The 15,087-nt window shown below is 43.9% G+C and overlaps 1 protein-coding gene across 1 annotated transcript in view; it reads left to right on the top strand.

The window, feature by feature from the left end:
- Positions 1-14,693, top strand: part of LOC145395837 (ionotropic receptor 93a-like) — an 83,693-nt gene extending 69,000 nt beyond the window's left edge. The window contains exon 7 of the mRNA XM_080269368.1: positions 14,391-14,693. Coding sequence (XP_080125494.1) covers positions 14,391-14,693 — 303 coding nt within the window. The remainder of the gene's footprint in view (positions 1-14,390) is intronic.
- Positions 14,694-15,087: the final 394 nt, after the last annotated feature.

The raw sequence follows: 15,087 nt of genomic DNA, 5'->3' as shown, positions 1-15,087 counted from the left end.
CTGAGGTTTGCACCATGGATCTTGCCCAAGGTAACTTTCTGAAGGTTTTCCAGGCTCAGAGGATTCTGTCACTCCTCAGTCTTTTTTACAGTTATTATTAGAACATTCTTCTAGTCATGGTGGTTCTGTTCCTGTGTATGCTGATGGCTCTAAATCCGTATCTGGTGTTGGTTTTGGAATGGTGTTTCCCAGTTTTAGCCGTGGAGGTAGTCTTCCTTTGGCTGTTGGTGTCATGGGTAATAAAGGGATAGATGGACTAGCTAAGGCTGTGGATTTGTGACCTGCGTGTGCTCCTTGTCCTCTACCTGATACTGATTTACATGCTCTGCTATTGTCTCCTGTTCATGCTCGTTGGCCTTTGTGGTAGGATAGCAGTCCTGTCAGCAAGCTAAAGTAAGTCACCAAATTCGTCTCTCAGAGAGTTTCCTTTACAATGCCTTGTAAGTTACTGTTCTGACTCACCTTGGTATTGAACATACCAAGTTCACATGAGTTCCTCATGTGTGGAGACGTGCAGCCATTCTGTGATGACTGTTTGGCTCCCCTTACTGCCAGGCACTCATTGGTTGAGTGTCCCAGTTTTGGCAATTTATGTCGGAGGCTGCTAATGAGGCATGGAGGGGAGGATGGTGTTTACTATCTCTCTTCGATGCTTGGGGGAGAGCCTGGTACCGCTGGAGATGATGAGTTTTTATTTCTGAAGGAAGCTGGCCTCCTTCACCTTTTATGATTGCATTATTTTTACCTTGATGTCAATTTTTTAATATTGAGTTATCCTTTTCAATGCGTACATCGCAACGTTTTGTCACAGCTAGACCTGTCGATGTACCGGTACGTTGCGCAATGGCAAAGTTCATAATTTGCACAATTTTCAATTTTCGTGCGTGATTTTTGGTACGTATACACGGGACACCTTCCTCTATTCCTCTACAAGATGCCAGGCCCCGCACGACCTCCCCCCCCTGCACGCCACTGTCTCGTCAATTCACCTGTTACCAGTGACCTGGCCAATAAAGACATTCAGGACCTGAGTGATTCCCCAATCAATGACAATATGGAGGACAAAGTTTACATAGCATTAGAGGAAGAAACAGTCAGAAATGATGATCAGATAATGTTGCCAAAAAAAGGTCAGGTATGTTGATGTGTTAGTGAGTGAAACATTGCTTATATTGCCTATATTACTGTTTGAAAATGAATATACTCTCGTACTACATATAAATTCGTACCAAATAAATAAACAAATACCGTTTATGAGTGGTGTGGAATACTTACCCTCCCAAAGAACTCGTTATCTTTGGAGCCAGCCTGATAGAAAACCCAGTAAGGTAAGGAGTACTGCTATCTGTATCGAGTATTTTAAACCTCAGGTGAGCGATTTCTCTATGAATTTTCGATGTTTCTCACCAAAAGCGGAGGTTTGAGCCAATTTTTTTTTTTTCCAAAATTGGTCGGGACTGGGGGGAGTCAGTGGTGGAAAATCGGTCAGGACGGGGTGGGTTAATGCATCCCATCGATTGGTTTTATCAATTTTAGAGTGGCTTTTTCTTCTTGGTTGTCGTGCCTGTCATGTGGACTGCTGTTGGGTTCCCTCACATGTTGGTGTGGTGGGCGAGAGGGAAGATACATTAGCTAAAGCTGCATCTTCTCAACAGCTCACAGCTGCCTACTCGCTTCCTGCTTCTAGTGTAACACCTCACTTGAAGTATACGATTCATACATGTTGGCAGAGACTCTGGGATGGTGTGCTCATTATAAACTAAAAGAAATCTTTTGGAGAGTGGTTGTGCCAAGGGTTCTCCCCTCCATGCCTTGGTCATTGGAGGTGGCTCTTGGCAGGCTTCACACTGGGCACTCTCGGCTTACACATGGGTTCCTGATGAGTGGTGGGACCCAACCATACTGTCGTGATTCCCTTGTTCCCCTTACTGTCCATCACTTGCTGGTCGAGTGTCCAAGTCTGGGGGACCTACATCACAGATTCCTTCATAGTTGTAGGAGTTCAGATGGTGCCTACTGTCTGTTCCCAATGCTTGGTGGAGCCTCTGACGATTTTGCTGATGTTATTAATTTTCTTCAAGAGGCGGGCATCCTTTTACTTTTATAAATAATTGATATTTTATACCGTTAAGAAGCGAGATTTGCCAGTTAGGTAGCAAAGAATTTTCTCATTGATTCCCGATATTTGCAGTAGTTCTGGTACGAGTCAAGGTTGCCAGTTTGCCTGCTGTTTGCAAGTGTAGTTGTTTCTTAAGTTATGGATTAAATTTTGTGCAATTACCTTTTTTTTGTGCTCTTTTTTTTTTGTCCCCTCGTGTGGCGGGGGGGACACAACCTGGCCGCACTATGGGGTGGTACTACTACTCGGCGGCCAGGTTGTGTTAGGAAGAATACTGCCACCGTATTCCCTGCGTGTCGTAAAAGGCGACTAAAAGGGGCAGGGTGAGGGGACTAGGGACCCCCTCCTCTGTTTTTTAGTTCCTAAAAAGAGACAGGCCAGAGAAAGGGAGGGGGGATGGAGTTATCCCCGTACCCTGAAGATTGGGTCTATGAATGTGCGTGGATGTAGTACGATTGAGGCTATTGGGAGGAGATTGGGAGAATGTTTGTGAGAAGAAAGTTGGATGTGTTAGCTTTGAGTGAAACGAAGATGAAAGGGAAGGGGGAATCTATGTTTGGAAGTGTGAATGGAAGATTGTCAGGTGTTGATATAGGAAGGGCAAGAGAAGGTGTGGCCTTGTTAGTGAGTCCGGAAGTACAACAATGTGTGATTGAATGGAAGGAGGTGTCATCGAGACTGATGTGGGTGAAAGCGAAATTTGAACGTGAGTTGTGGGTGTTTGTGAGTGCATATGGGCCTGGTAGTGAAAGGGATGAACAAGAGAAGGAGTCTTTCTGGAATGATGTTGATGAGTGTCTGCAGAGTTTTGGAGCGAATGTGAATGTGGTAATGATGGGAGATCTGAATGCTAGAGTGGGAAATGTAGCAGTTGAAGGCGTAGTTGGTATGCCTGGTGTGCCTGGAAGAAATGAAAATGGGGAACGAATGATAGCGATGTGTGTTGAGCGAGAGATGGTGATTGGGAATACGCAGTTGGAGAAGAAAGATATTTATAAGTATACATGGGTGAGACAGGAGGGTGGAAGGGTAGTTGATACAGCTTTGATGGACTATGTGGCTGTGTCTAGGAATGTAATAGGAAGATTGTTGGATGTGAGAGTTCTGAGAGGGGAGGGTGGAGGTATGCCTGACCACTACCTGGTGGAGGGAAAGTTAAGAGTAGGTAAGAGATGGGTGAGAGCTAGGAGGGTTAGGTGTGGCAGGGAGGTTTTGAAAGTGAGTGAGTTGGATAAAAGAGAGAAAAAGATAGAGTTTCAGGAGAAATTGAAAGATGAGTGGCACGCAGTGAAAGATCGGGAAAATGGCAGTGTGGAGGAGGAATGGCAGTTGTTTAAGAGTGCTGTGGTGGGGCATGCAGAAGAGGTGTGTGGTGTGAGACGTGTGGGTGGTGGTATAAGAAAAGGAAGTGAATGGTGGTGCGAGGAAGTAAGTATGGCTGTGGCTGAGAAGAGACGTGCATATGAAGTTTGGCTGCAGAGGAAGGATGAGATGTCATATGAAAGGTATAAGGAAAAGAGGAATAGAGCGAGAAGAGCTGTGCGTGATGCTAAAGTGGCAGCAGATGAGAGGTGGGGTAGGTGGCTGACAGAGAATTTTCAACAGAATAAGAAAATGTTTTGGAGGGAGGTGAAAAGGGTGCAAAAGGGAGAGTCTGGGAAGGAAGAACGAGTAAAAGCAGAGGATGGAAGGATGTTAATTGAGGTGGATGCAGTAAGGAAGAGATGGGCAGAGTATTTTGAAAGATTGTTAAATGTAGAGGAGGAAAGGGTGGCTGAGATTGTGGCGGATGGAAGGGTGCAAGGAATAAATGTGTTGAGAGAGTTGAAGGATTCTTTGATCACGGAGGAGGAAGTGGAGAAGGCAGTAAAGGAGATGAAAACTAGGAAAGCTGCAGGTATGGATGGGTGTGCTGTGGAATGCCTGATAGGTGGTGGAGCAACTATTGTTGACTGATTAGTAAGATTGTTGAATGTGTGCTTGGAGAAAGGTATGGTGCCAATTGACTGGGCAAGTGCTTGTGTGGTCCTGATGTATAAAGGCAAGGGTGATAAGTATGAATGTACTAGCTTTAGGGGTATAAGTCTGTTGAGTGTTGTAGGTAAGGTGTATGGTAGAGTGTTAATTATGAGAGTTAGAGAGGGTACAGAGGGAGTGATTGGTGATGAGCAGTGTGGCTTTAGGAGAGGGAGGGGATGCGTTGATCAGGTGTTTGCTGTGAGACAAGTGTGTGAAAAGTATTTAGCGAAAGGCAAGGATGTGTGTTGGGCATTTATGGATTTAGAGAAAGCGTATGATAGAATTGATAGGGAGGCTTTGTGGAGTGTTTTAAGATTGTATGGACTTGATGGTAGGTTACTAAAAGGGGTGAAAAGTTTTTATGTAAATAGTAGAGCGTGTGTAAGAGTGGGAAATGCTGTGAGTGATTGGTTTCCCGTGAAAGTGGGGCTGCGACATGGATGTGTGATGTCGCCTTGGTTGTTTAGTATTTACATGGATGGTGTTGTAAGGGAGGTGAATGCAAGAGTTTTAGGTGGAGGTCTGAGTCTGGTGAATGTTGATGGTGGAGAGTGGAATCTGAAGCAGCTGCTGTTTGCAGATGATACTGCACTGGTGACTGATTCAGAGGAGAGATTGAGACAGTTGGTAGAGGAGTTTGGAAGGGTGTGTGAAAGGAGGAAATTGAAAGTAAATGAGAATAAAAGTAAAATGATGAAGCGTACGAGGTTGATAGATGGTAGGGGGATGAATATAGTTTTGAATGGTGAGTTGCTTGAGGAGGTAGGTTGTTTTAAATATCTAGGGTCACATGTTGCTGTGGATGGAAGAATAGATGCAGAAGTGAAGTTTAGAATAAATGAAGTAGGAAATGTGCTGGGAGGAATGAAAAAAGTGTTTAAATGTCGTTCGCTTAGAATGGATTTAAAGAGAAGGCTGTATGAGGGTGTTGTGGTACCGACTGCGTTATATGGGGCTGAAACATGGAATATGGGTGTAGCAGAGAGGAAAAGTTTGAATGTAATGGAGATGAGGTGTCTGGGGAGTATGTGTGGAGTGACGCGTATGGATCGGGTGCGAAATGATGAAGTGCGAAGGAGAACTGGAGTTGTTCGGGAGATGGCTGGTAGAGTTGAGCAGAGGGTGTTGTGATGGTTTGGGCACATGGAGAGAATGGATAATGAACGTTTGGTGAAAAAGATAACTAGATCTGATATGAGAGGTGTAAGGCTGAGAGGAAGACCACGAATAGGATGGATGGACAGTGTGAAGAGAGCGCTGGATGCTAGAGGGATGTCTGTTGAGCAAGGAAGAGTGGCTGTGCGTGACAGAAATAAATGGAGCGAAACTGTGAATGAATAAGTGATGACGCAGCCCTGAGGGGATATTCTCCTGCATTTGGTCTGATCAGCTAGTCAGGTCAGGTGCGGGTAAGGGGATGGGTCTGTTATGATATGGCAGGGGTAAACCAGTTCTGCTGTCGGGCCCTGCTGCGGATGTCACTGATTGCATTGCGCAGTTGACCCTTGTGCGGTGTGGTGTGGTGAGGATCTGTCCGTTCTCCCCTTTTTGGCTAAGATGCGAATGAATGTGTTTGAATGGATGAGTAAATTGGGAGTGTGTCGTCCTGTCTCGGCTACCTCCCTTTCCTTGGGGGAAGCAGCCTAGGTATATAGATAGATAGATAGTTGATGTTATAGTTATGTGATTGCTTGTTAAATTATGTACTTTAATGCTAGTTTGTGTGCAAAATAATTTACAGTGCTATATAATGTATAAGAACTCTGGCTTGTTTTGGATGTCTCCAAGTTGGTAACCGTTGTACCCGATGCTCTCTCTCTCTCTCTGGAACACACCAGAACTGTGGAGAGGCATATATAAGGATGGGGAAGAGACTAGAGCAAGTTCAGTCGGTTTTCAGTTCAGTTTGAGTGTAGTGCAGTGTCAGTGAAATTTGTATATTTTTGGTACTTGTGAAAACAATGAAGTGTTGTTGGCAAACAGTGAAGTGATATTGAACTTTGTATATTTCTGGTACACGTGAAAACAGTGAAGTGTTTTTTGGCAAATAGTGAAGTGTTATTGAAGTTTGTATATCGTCGGTACTTGTGAAAATAGTGAAGTGTTGTCAAGGTTTATGTGTAACTGCAGTTAGTAAAGTTTGTTTAGCTCCGGTGCTTGTGAGAATAGTGAAGTGAAGTTTGAAAGCATTCAGTGTAATTATTTGGAAAATAAAGACTGAACTTAAGAAGCCAGTGTTTATTTACAACGCCTGAGCTGATCTTGTGTACTGTACACCTAAAGGCTAACTATAGGAAGAACAACTCACTGAGCAACGTCCTTCCTGTACAGTACTACTACTGCTGTTAGGGCCTGTAGCAGTGTGGGACCGGGATGTAACACTGGTATCAGGAGTGGGATTATTACCCCGTGGATTGTGCAATTCCCTTTTTTTTTTTTTTAATTTCACCCTGTGGTGTGCAAAAAATGAAGGATTATTTTTTTTTTTTTTTTATTATTAACTTTAAGATAAACATCCAGGGCATCATCTAATGAAAAGAAAAAAATCTCTCTTGCTCTCCCTCCATCTTTGCGTAGGGCTATTCATAAGTTTATGCACAGGAGTAGTGAAAAAAAAAAAGTTTATAACAAACTTGAAGATTAACATCCAGGGCATCATCTGGAGAAAAGAAAAATCTCTCTCCATCTTTGTGTTGCCCCATGCGTAAGTTTGCATAGGGACTGAGTCGCTTACAGTGATGCACAGCCAGCACAGCCTGAGCTGTGGCTCACAACGTGGTGCTACCCAGCTCGCCACCCACAGGTTAAGGACTGCAGTGAGTGTAACTTTCGACATGGAGGCAGAAGGTGTACAGACAAGAGGCCAAGCTATGAGGGAAGAGGCATTGCTGAGTGCAGTTATGAAGGTATTACAAGCACAACTACAGGCATAGAACGAAGTACAGAATGAACTTAGCCTCTCAACCCGCCGCGTCCCGGAGACGTGAATTCACGTCCTCACATGATGTGCACTCATATCCCATAGACGTGAATTAACATGGCAACATTGCAAGGTCCCTAATTTGCACAATTTTCAATTTTCGCGAGCGATTTCGCGAGTGATTTTTGGCATGTATACACGGGACACCTTCCTCTATTCCTCTACAAGATGCCAAGCAGGGACAATGCCTTACACCGCATAACCTCTCCCCCCCCCTGCACGCCATTGTTTCGGCAATTCACCTGTTACCAGTGACCTGGCCAATAAAGACATTCAGGGCCAGAGTGATTCCCCAATTGATGACAATGTGGAGGACAAAGTTTACATAGCATTAGAGGAAGAAACAGTCAGAAATGATGATCAGGTAATGTGAGAAAAAATGGTCATGAATGGTGATGAGTTAGTGAGTGAAACAATGCTTATAATGCCTATATTACTGTTTGAAAACCAATATACTCTTGTACTACATATAAATTCGTACCAAGTAAATAAATAAATACTGTTTAATATGAGTGGATAAAATGGTTACCCTCCCATAGAACTCGTTTTCTTTGGTGCCAGCCTGTTAGAAAACCCAGTTAGGTAAGGAGGTACTCGTACCTAGATCAAGTTTTTAAACCTCAGGTGAGCGATTTCTCTATGAATTTTCGATGTTTCTCACCAAAAGCGGATGTTTGAGCCAAAAAAAAAAAGGTTCAAAAAAGGTCGGGACTGGGGCGTACCACTGCCCAGAAAACATCGAGATGGGGCAGGGAGGTGATGTCTGCACATGCTGTCCAAGGGTACTAGGGCCAAAATTTCACAAAGATGGGTGCCTGTATATGCAGTCACCCCCCCATCCCCCCAAACCCACTGCAACAATCCCACCCCCCTACCACCACACCCACACACCACACTCCACCCACTCCCACCCTCACCCCCTTACCCCTAGCCCCTGCCCTCCCTGCACCACCCCCACCACCCCTTCCTCAAACCCCCACTGCCCCTAAATTCCTTCACCATCCCCCAATACCCCTAACCCCCCTACCAACCCTAACCCCCACCCTCCCTACCCTCTACACCCCCCACCCCCATCCCCCAGGTCCCCTCAACCCCCAATCCCCCAACCACTACCCCACCGAACCCCACTCCTCCTGCCATCCCCCCACCACCCACCATCCCCTATCCCCCACCCCCTACCACCGACCCCCTGTGCCCACCACCCTAGCTCCCTACCCTCCTCCACCCCCACTCCATACCCCCACACCTTCAATCCCCCCACACCCCTAAACAACCCCACTCTTCCAACCCCCTCTGCCACCCCCACCCTTTTCCCCTAACCCCCCTCCCCACCCCCCACTTACCACCCCCACCCATCATCCCCCACCCCCAACCTACCTCCCCTAAGCACCCAGTCCCCATCCCCGTGCCACCCCACAATCCCCCACATCTCTGCCCCACAAATCCCCCACCATACAGCACCCATCAATTATGCCCGCCCTGTGTGTATGTCAAAACATTCTGATGCCCATCTTGTAGGGGTTAATGGACAATTACAGACACAAAATAAAGACCTTAAAGAACAATTACTGTACAGGCAAAAAGTGTACACCGCAGGCACAGAGTCAAGGACAGAAAGAACTCAAAGAACAATTACAGGCACAGAGCGAAGGACAGAAAGAACTCAAATAGCAATCACAGGCACAAAGTAAAGAACACAAAGACCGATATGGACAGCTTTAAGAGGCATTACAGGAGCAACAGTGGGAAGTACAACTGAGGATGCAAGGACAGCTAGATGCATTCATGGGGGAAATGAAGGAAGAACAGCAACAACTTACGGAGGAAGTAGATGCCAAGCTAGGGTAGCAGAAGTATGAGGTAAACAATAATGTGATGGAGTGTAAACAGCATGTAGACGACCAGTTTAAGACAATTAGTTAGGGAATTGTGATGGAGTGCAGACAGCATCTAGATGACCAGTTGAAGCATATAGACGGTTGTTTGAAGATAATTTGTGAGAGGATTGAAGCTGTAGAGAAATATTGCACTGCTGAGCCTCAGGGAGCATATGAAACGAATCGACAGTGTGTGGTGAATCTTGACAGATCCAAAGCATCTAAAGGTATCATTACAGGGCTGAATAATCAGAATGCAGAAGTTTTAAGTCCTGGACTTGATTATGATGCCCCAATTTTTAGGCCCCAAACCCGTGAAGTGCATGGCTATACTCGGGGTCCAATTAAAAGGAAACCTCAGGAAGTTGATGGTAGATATCTAGGGAAGCTTACCATGCACAGTTTCAGTTACTTGCTGATCAGAATGTTTGGGATGATAGGCTGAGGGCAGTGCAACTTGCTATTAGCCTTAAGGGTGCCGCAGTGGAAATTCTGGGCCAGATGTCAGTGCTGAAGAGGAACAGTTATCAGCGCCTAGTAGAAGTGCTGGAACGCAGATATGGAACCATGCACCAGACTGAGGTTCACAGAGCAAGATTCCAGAGCCATGTATGGGCTCGAGGAGAATCCTTACAACAGCTTGCTCATGACCTGGAGAGTATGGCATACAAGGCATACCCTGGATCAGCACCTAACCTGTTGGCTATTCTTCTGAAGGACCAGGTCATCGATCCTCTTGATAGTGCAGAGTCGAAAGTACAACTGAAGCAGGCACAACCCAGAAGCATGCAGAAGCACTAGCCAGAGCTCTAAAGTTCAAGTCCTACATCAAGTCAAGTACATCCAGTTTTCAGGAAAGTCGTAGTGCAGGATTCAAAGCAAGAAAGGGGCAGGTATGTGAAGCAGAAAAATTTGTAGGAAGTTGTTTGTACTGTGAAAAGCCACAGCACAGAAAAGAGGACAGGTACTAGTGGAAGAGAGAACAAAAGACCGGAGGAAGTTGCTGGTTCTGCAGGAAGCTGAGACACAAGAAGGTGGATTGTTACAAATGGAAGAAGGAGCAAGAATGGAACAGTGTAAGGAAATCCCTGATTCAAACAAACGGGTTTTGAACATGTGGTGAGGTGCGACACTTCAGCTATGAGTGTCCAAACGAGAAGGATGAGGGTAAATTGGTGAAGGCTGGTGACGAGGGGCAACAACCAGGCAGTTTTTTTTTTTTCCCAAGAAGCCCCAACAATGAGGAAATGCAGGAGAAACTTGATTAACAGTAAGCAAGAAGACAGAAGAACAGATGGCAAGCAGTGTAGCAGGAATGGGAATTTTGGCAAGAAATGCCGCTCTACTGTTGTGACAGGGCCAACGTCAGATGAAGAAGATCTGAAGAGGATGCAGACAGCAGATGCAGATTTACAACCAGTGCTAGAGTGGCTGCAGTGGAGTACAGTGTGATCATCTTCGGAAGAAGTTTTCAGGTTAAGCCCTGCGACCAAAAGCTAGGGGAATCAGTGGGACCTTCTTCGTTTGAACAATGGACTACTGGAGCATCAGTGTGAGACACCTGATGGCCACAGCAAATATTGGCAACTGGTTGTTTCGAAGAAGATGAGGCCCGAGATCTTGGACGAGTCCCATAACCAGATCTCTAGTGAGCAACTGGGAGTGAAGAAAACTTGATTGGCATGCATCAGATGTTGAAGAGTGGTGTCAGGCCTTTGATGTGTGTTGTGCCAAGAAGAGACCCAAGAAACATGGTTGTGCCTCTCTTCAGCTGCACCAAGTGGGTGCACCGATGGACAGAGACACGGTGGACATTGCTGGACCTCTGCCACTCACTGAAAGAGGAAATCGGTATATGTGTCGCCATGGACTACTTCACAAAGTGGCCAGAAGCCTACGCCATCTCTGATCAAGAGGCTGCAACTGTTGCTCAGGTGTTGGTTGACCAGTTTTTCTGTTGTTTTGGGATGCCACAAGAGCTACATTCAAACCAGGATAGAAACTTCGAGTCTGCTGTGGTCCATGAGTGCTGCAAGTTATTGGGGATCAAGAAGACCAGGACAACCCTACTAAGGCCACAGTTTGATGGGATGGTGGAGAAATTTAACTAGACCCTAGGACAAGAATAGCCAAGTACTGCTTAGATGGACAAACGGAATGGGACCAGAAATTAATTGCCTTGCTGATGGCATGTCAGTCTGCATCCCTTGAGTCTACAGGCTTCACCCCTGCAAAACTGATGTTGGGCTATGAGTTACACTTACCCGTTGACTTGTTTCTGGGAAGACCACCTGGTGAAGAGCTGCCTACAGACTCCTCCAGCTATGCAAAGATCTTCAGGAAAGGCTGGCTGAGGAACATCATCAAGTGCAAGGAGTCCTCAAGTTTTCAGGAGAGATGATGAAATGCAAGTATGATGCCAAAGCAAGAGAGGAGCTTCAAGGATGGTGGCCAAATTTGGTTATACAATCCTCAGAGTAAGAAGGGACAGTCACAGAAGCTGTAGAGCCAGTGGGACGGGCCTTACACTGTGTTGGGCCACCAGTCAGAGGTAACGAACTAGATTCTGGGAGGCAGGAAGTCTCGCTTAAAGGTGGTACATGTGATTTGTCTGTGGCGATACCGTGGGCCAGGACAGTACAACTGGGACGTCTCCGAGGAATCGTGCTCTTTCGTAGCTGAGTATGTTCAGGAGAACCAAGGAGCTGAAGTGCAAGAGGATGGTGACAGTTTCCTAAGAGAAGAAGTTAATCAGGAAGACCTTCCTGGAGGTGTGGACTGTGTGGAGGAGTAAGGACGTCGTCAGAAGTGGCGCAGAAGAAGACCTGATAAGTTGAAGGATTATTTTGTGTTTAGTTAGATGTTTCATAAGGATTAAGGTTTATGGTTGTATATATTGTGTAATTTTGTCGGGACGACAAAAGACTAGGGAGGGGGAAGTGTTAAGAAGCGGGATTTGCATGTCAGGTAGTCGAGAAGTTTCTCACTGATTCCCGATATTTACCGTCGTTTTGGTACGAGTCAGAGTTGCCAGTTTGCCTGCTGTTTGTGAGCATAGTTGTTTCATAAGTTAGCCATTAAATTTTGTGCTTTTTTTTGTATAATGTTTTAGCTATGTGATTGCTTAAATTACAGAATGTAATTTACTGTACTGTAAGTTTGTATGCTAAATAATTTACAGCATTATGTAATATATGAGCACTCTTGCATGTTTTGGATGTCTCCAAGTTGGTAACTATTGTACCCGATGCTCTCTCTCTGGAATACACCAGATCTGTGGAGAAGTAGATCATTCAAGTACAATGCAAGTTTATATAAGGATGGGGAAAAGACTAGAGCAAGTGTTCAGTCTGTTTTCAGTTCGGTTTGAGTGTAGCTCAGTGTCAGTGAAGTTTGTATATTTTCGGTACTTGTGAAAACAGAGTTGTTTGCATACAGTGAAGTGTTAATTGAAGTTTGTATATTTTTGGTACTTGTGAAAACAGTGAGGTGTTGTTGGCAAACTGTGAAATGTTATTGAAGTCTGTATATCATTGGTACTTGTGAAAATAGTGAAGTGTCGTCAAGCAACATTAAGTGTAACTGCAGTTAGTAAAGTTTGTTTAGCTCCAGTGCTTGTGAGAATAGTGAAGTTGGAAAGCATTCAGTGAAATTATTTGGAAAATAAAGACAGTGAACTTAAGAAGGCAGTGTTTATTTACGAGGCCTGAACTGATCCTGTGTATTGTACACCTTAAAGCTGACCATAGGAAGAACAACTCACTGGTCAACGTCCTTCCTGTACTACTACTGTTGTTGGAGCCTGTGGCAGTGTGGGACCGGGACGTAACAATGCTTTTATTTTCAGTGTTTAATCCCTGCTAACGGGTATAAACATTATTTTGAATATGAACTTTTTATTTGTAGCATTTTTTATGTTGTTGTCCCGCGGCATATGACCCTGGTAGTTGCGCCGCCAGATTTTTATTATATTCAGTCAGTCAACCCTTCCCCCCTTCTCTCTCTCTCTCTCTCTCTCTCTCTCTCTCTCTCTCTCTCTTTCTGTGTCTGCTTCAGAAACATTTCCTATGTTGTGTTATCCCAGGGATTTTTTTAGCAGAAAATCGGTGAAATCTGCTTATATGATGACCATATTTGGGAGGCATAACAGGTAAAGAGTTTTCTTTGATGACTAAAATATACATTTGTATTGGACAGGTATTTGTCATGGTTTTTAAAGGCATCTTCCTAGCATAAACTAATTTGCATGAAGTGATAACTGATTGTTCCAGTGGCTACTCATGTGCCCGTAGGAGCAAGTTTGTAAACAGACAGTTTTGTCAGTCTGTAGTAGGTGGCCCTTGAAAACATGACATATACTTCAAATGTAGGCCAAACTTGTTCTTCATTGAAATGTATACCTGTATCCCCCCCAGTAACAGTGGAAATACATAGGAATATATCAGACGGCTCTATAAATTGCATTAGTCCTATATCGGCGCGTGTACCAAAAAATTATCATTATTGAAAGTTCAGAACATGAAAATAATGCTTTAAATTAAAAGATTAAGATTTTTTAGAACTGTTAGCATTTACTTGTATACAGGTAATGTGAAACGGTTCATGCTTGAGCCAAAGCTATATGACTTAAATGAGATATCTGTTCCAAAGAAGATTCCGTTCAGTGATTAAACACCAGTGTTTTACATATTTTTACTGAATGTAAGTTGAAAATATATTACCATTCATAGTTTTCAAAAGTGCCTATTTATATTTTCACCCTGTAACAAAGTAGCAAACATTCTTTTCAGACGCATTATACAATGTCTAATGTAGGATTTTGCATAATTAAAAAGTATTGGCCCCCATTTCATTGCACTGAGATATCCTTTGTGTTTTAGCGAATTACTTGGCAAGTATCGTGTTTGTGTACGACAAGTAGCGACCACGTTGTTTTAGGGCACGTTACGGTATATCAAAATGGTCCAAACGGCCCAATAATATGTGGTGAGGGAACCACTGAGTACAAGGGGGCGGTACAGCATTCTTAGCTGCCGCCTGACCAGCCACTTTACTCTGAATGCTATACAGGAGTGATCAACCTAGATTGATGTATTATTTTCAATGGTTTTGCTTTATCAGAGTTGTAGAACAGATTGTTAAATCAATTCTTAACATGTTGCATTGTCATTATACACTGTGCATGCACCGTTATGCATATAACGGGGTGACTATGCATAAATTCAGTATGACCAGTGTATGAAAATAAAAAAGAGTAAATATAAATATTATAACACTATTGGTTAAGAGATTCCTACAAGGTTTACATATAAAACTAGATCAGTTACTACATATGGGCCTGATGAAGTCTATATAAGTTCTTCCATGACTCACTATTGCAACTTTCTGTTTTCAGGCGGGTCTGTATGAGCAGTGGAAAAAAGAAACACTGGAAGCCGCTGCACGTGAAAGTCGAATGAAACAGAGGGAAGAAATAAAACAGCAAGGGCAGGATGGAACAGAACACAGCCAAACTAATTTTAGGAGTCTGTCTATTATCCATATGCAGGGACCTCTGCTGCTTCTCCTGGTGGGCACCATCCTGGGCAGTGTGGTCTTTTTAGTGGAGAGGCTGCTAGCATCAGAGACTCACCCTTCTCCTACACCGGGACCTACGAGACTAATTTTCCATATGACTCCCGCAGGCAGATTTTTTTAAATTGATATAAAACAGGCCCATATCATAAATTAGTATCTGACCTCTTCAGCTTTAGGGCATCATTACTGTTGGAGTCATACTATTAGTAATCATTTGGAGGAAACATGAATAATCTAGAAAAAGCGTCCAGGGGTACACAGTGTATTAAAACTGTATTTTGAGCCCAAAGGAAAAAAACAGTTCATAAGTCCACGTACTCTTATGAGGTGTATGTAAAGTCAGATTCAGAAATAAATAAAAATAAAGTAATTCACATGATTTTTTTTTTCAAGTCTGTAACAGCACATAACAGAAAGGTGTTAACATTAACTATTCTTGTTACTCTTAGGGAATGAATATACTATAAAGTGAAAGTGATATGACTCAAATTCTTAACGTACTTTTTACAATTTCT

This window comes from Coenobita brevimanus, chromosome 33 (assembly GCF_032717465.1).
Source record: "Coenobita brevimanus isolate Jiangsu-jjx chromosome 33, ASM3271746v2, whole genome shotgun sequence".
NCBI classification, from domain to species: Eukaryota; Metazoa; Arthropoda; class Malacostraca; order Decapoda; family Coenobitidae; genus Coenobita; species Coenobita brevimanus.
The sequence above is the reverse complement of the archived record's forward strand: the minus strand, read 5'-3'. Positions and strand labels throughout refer to the sequence as shown.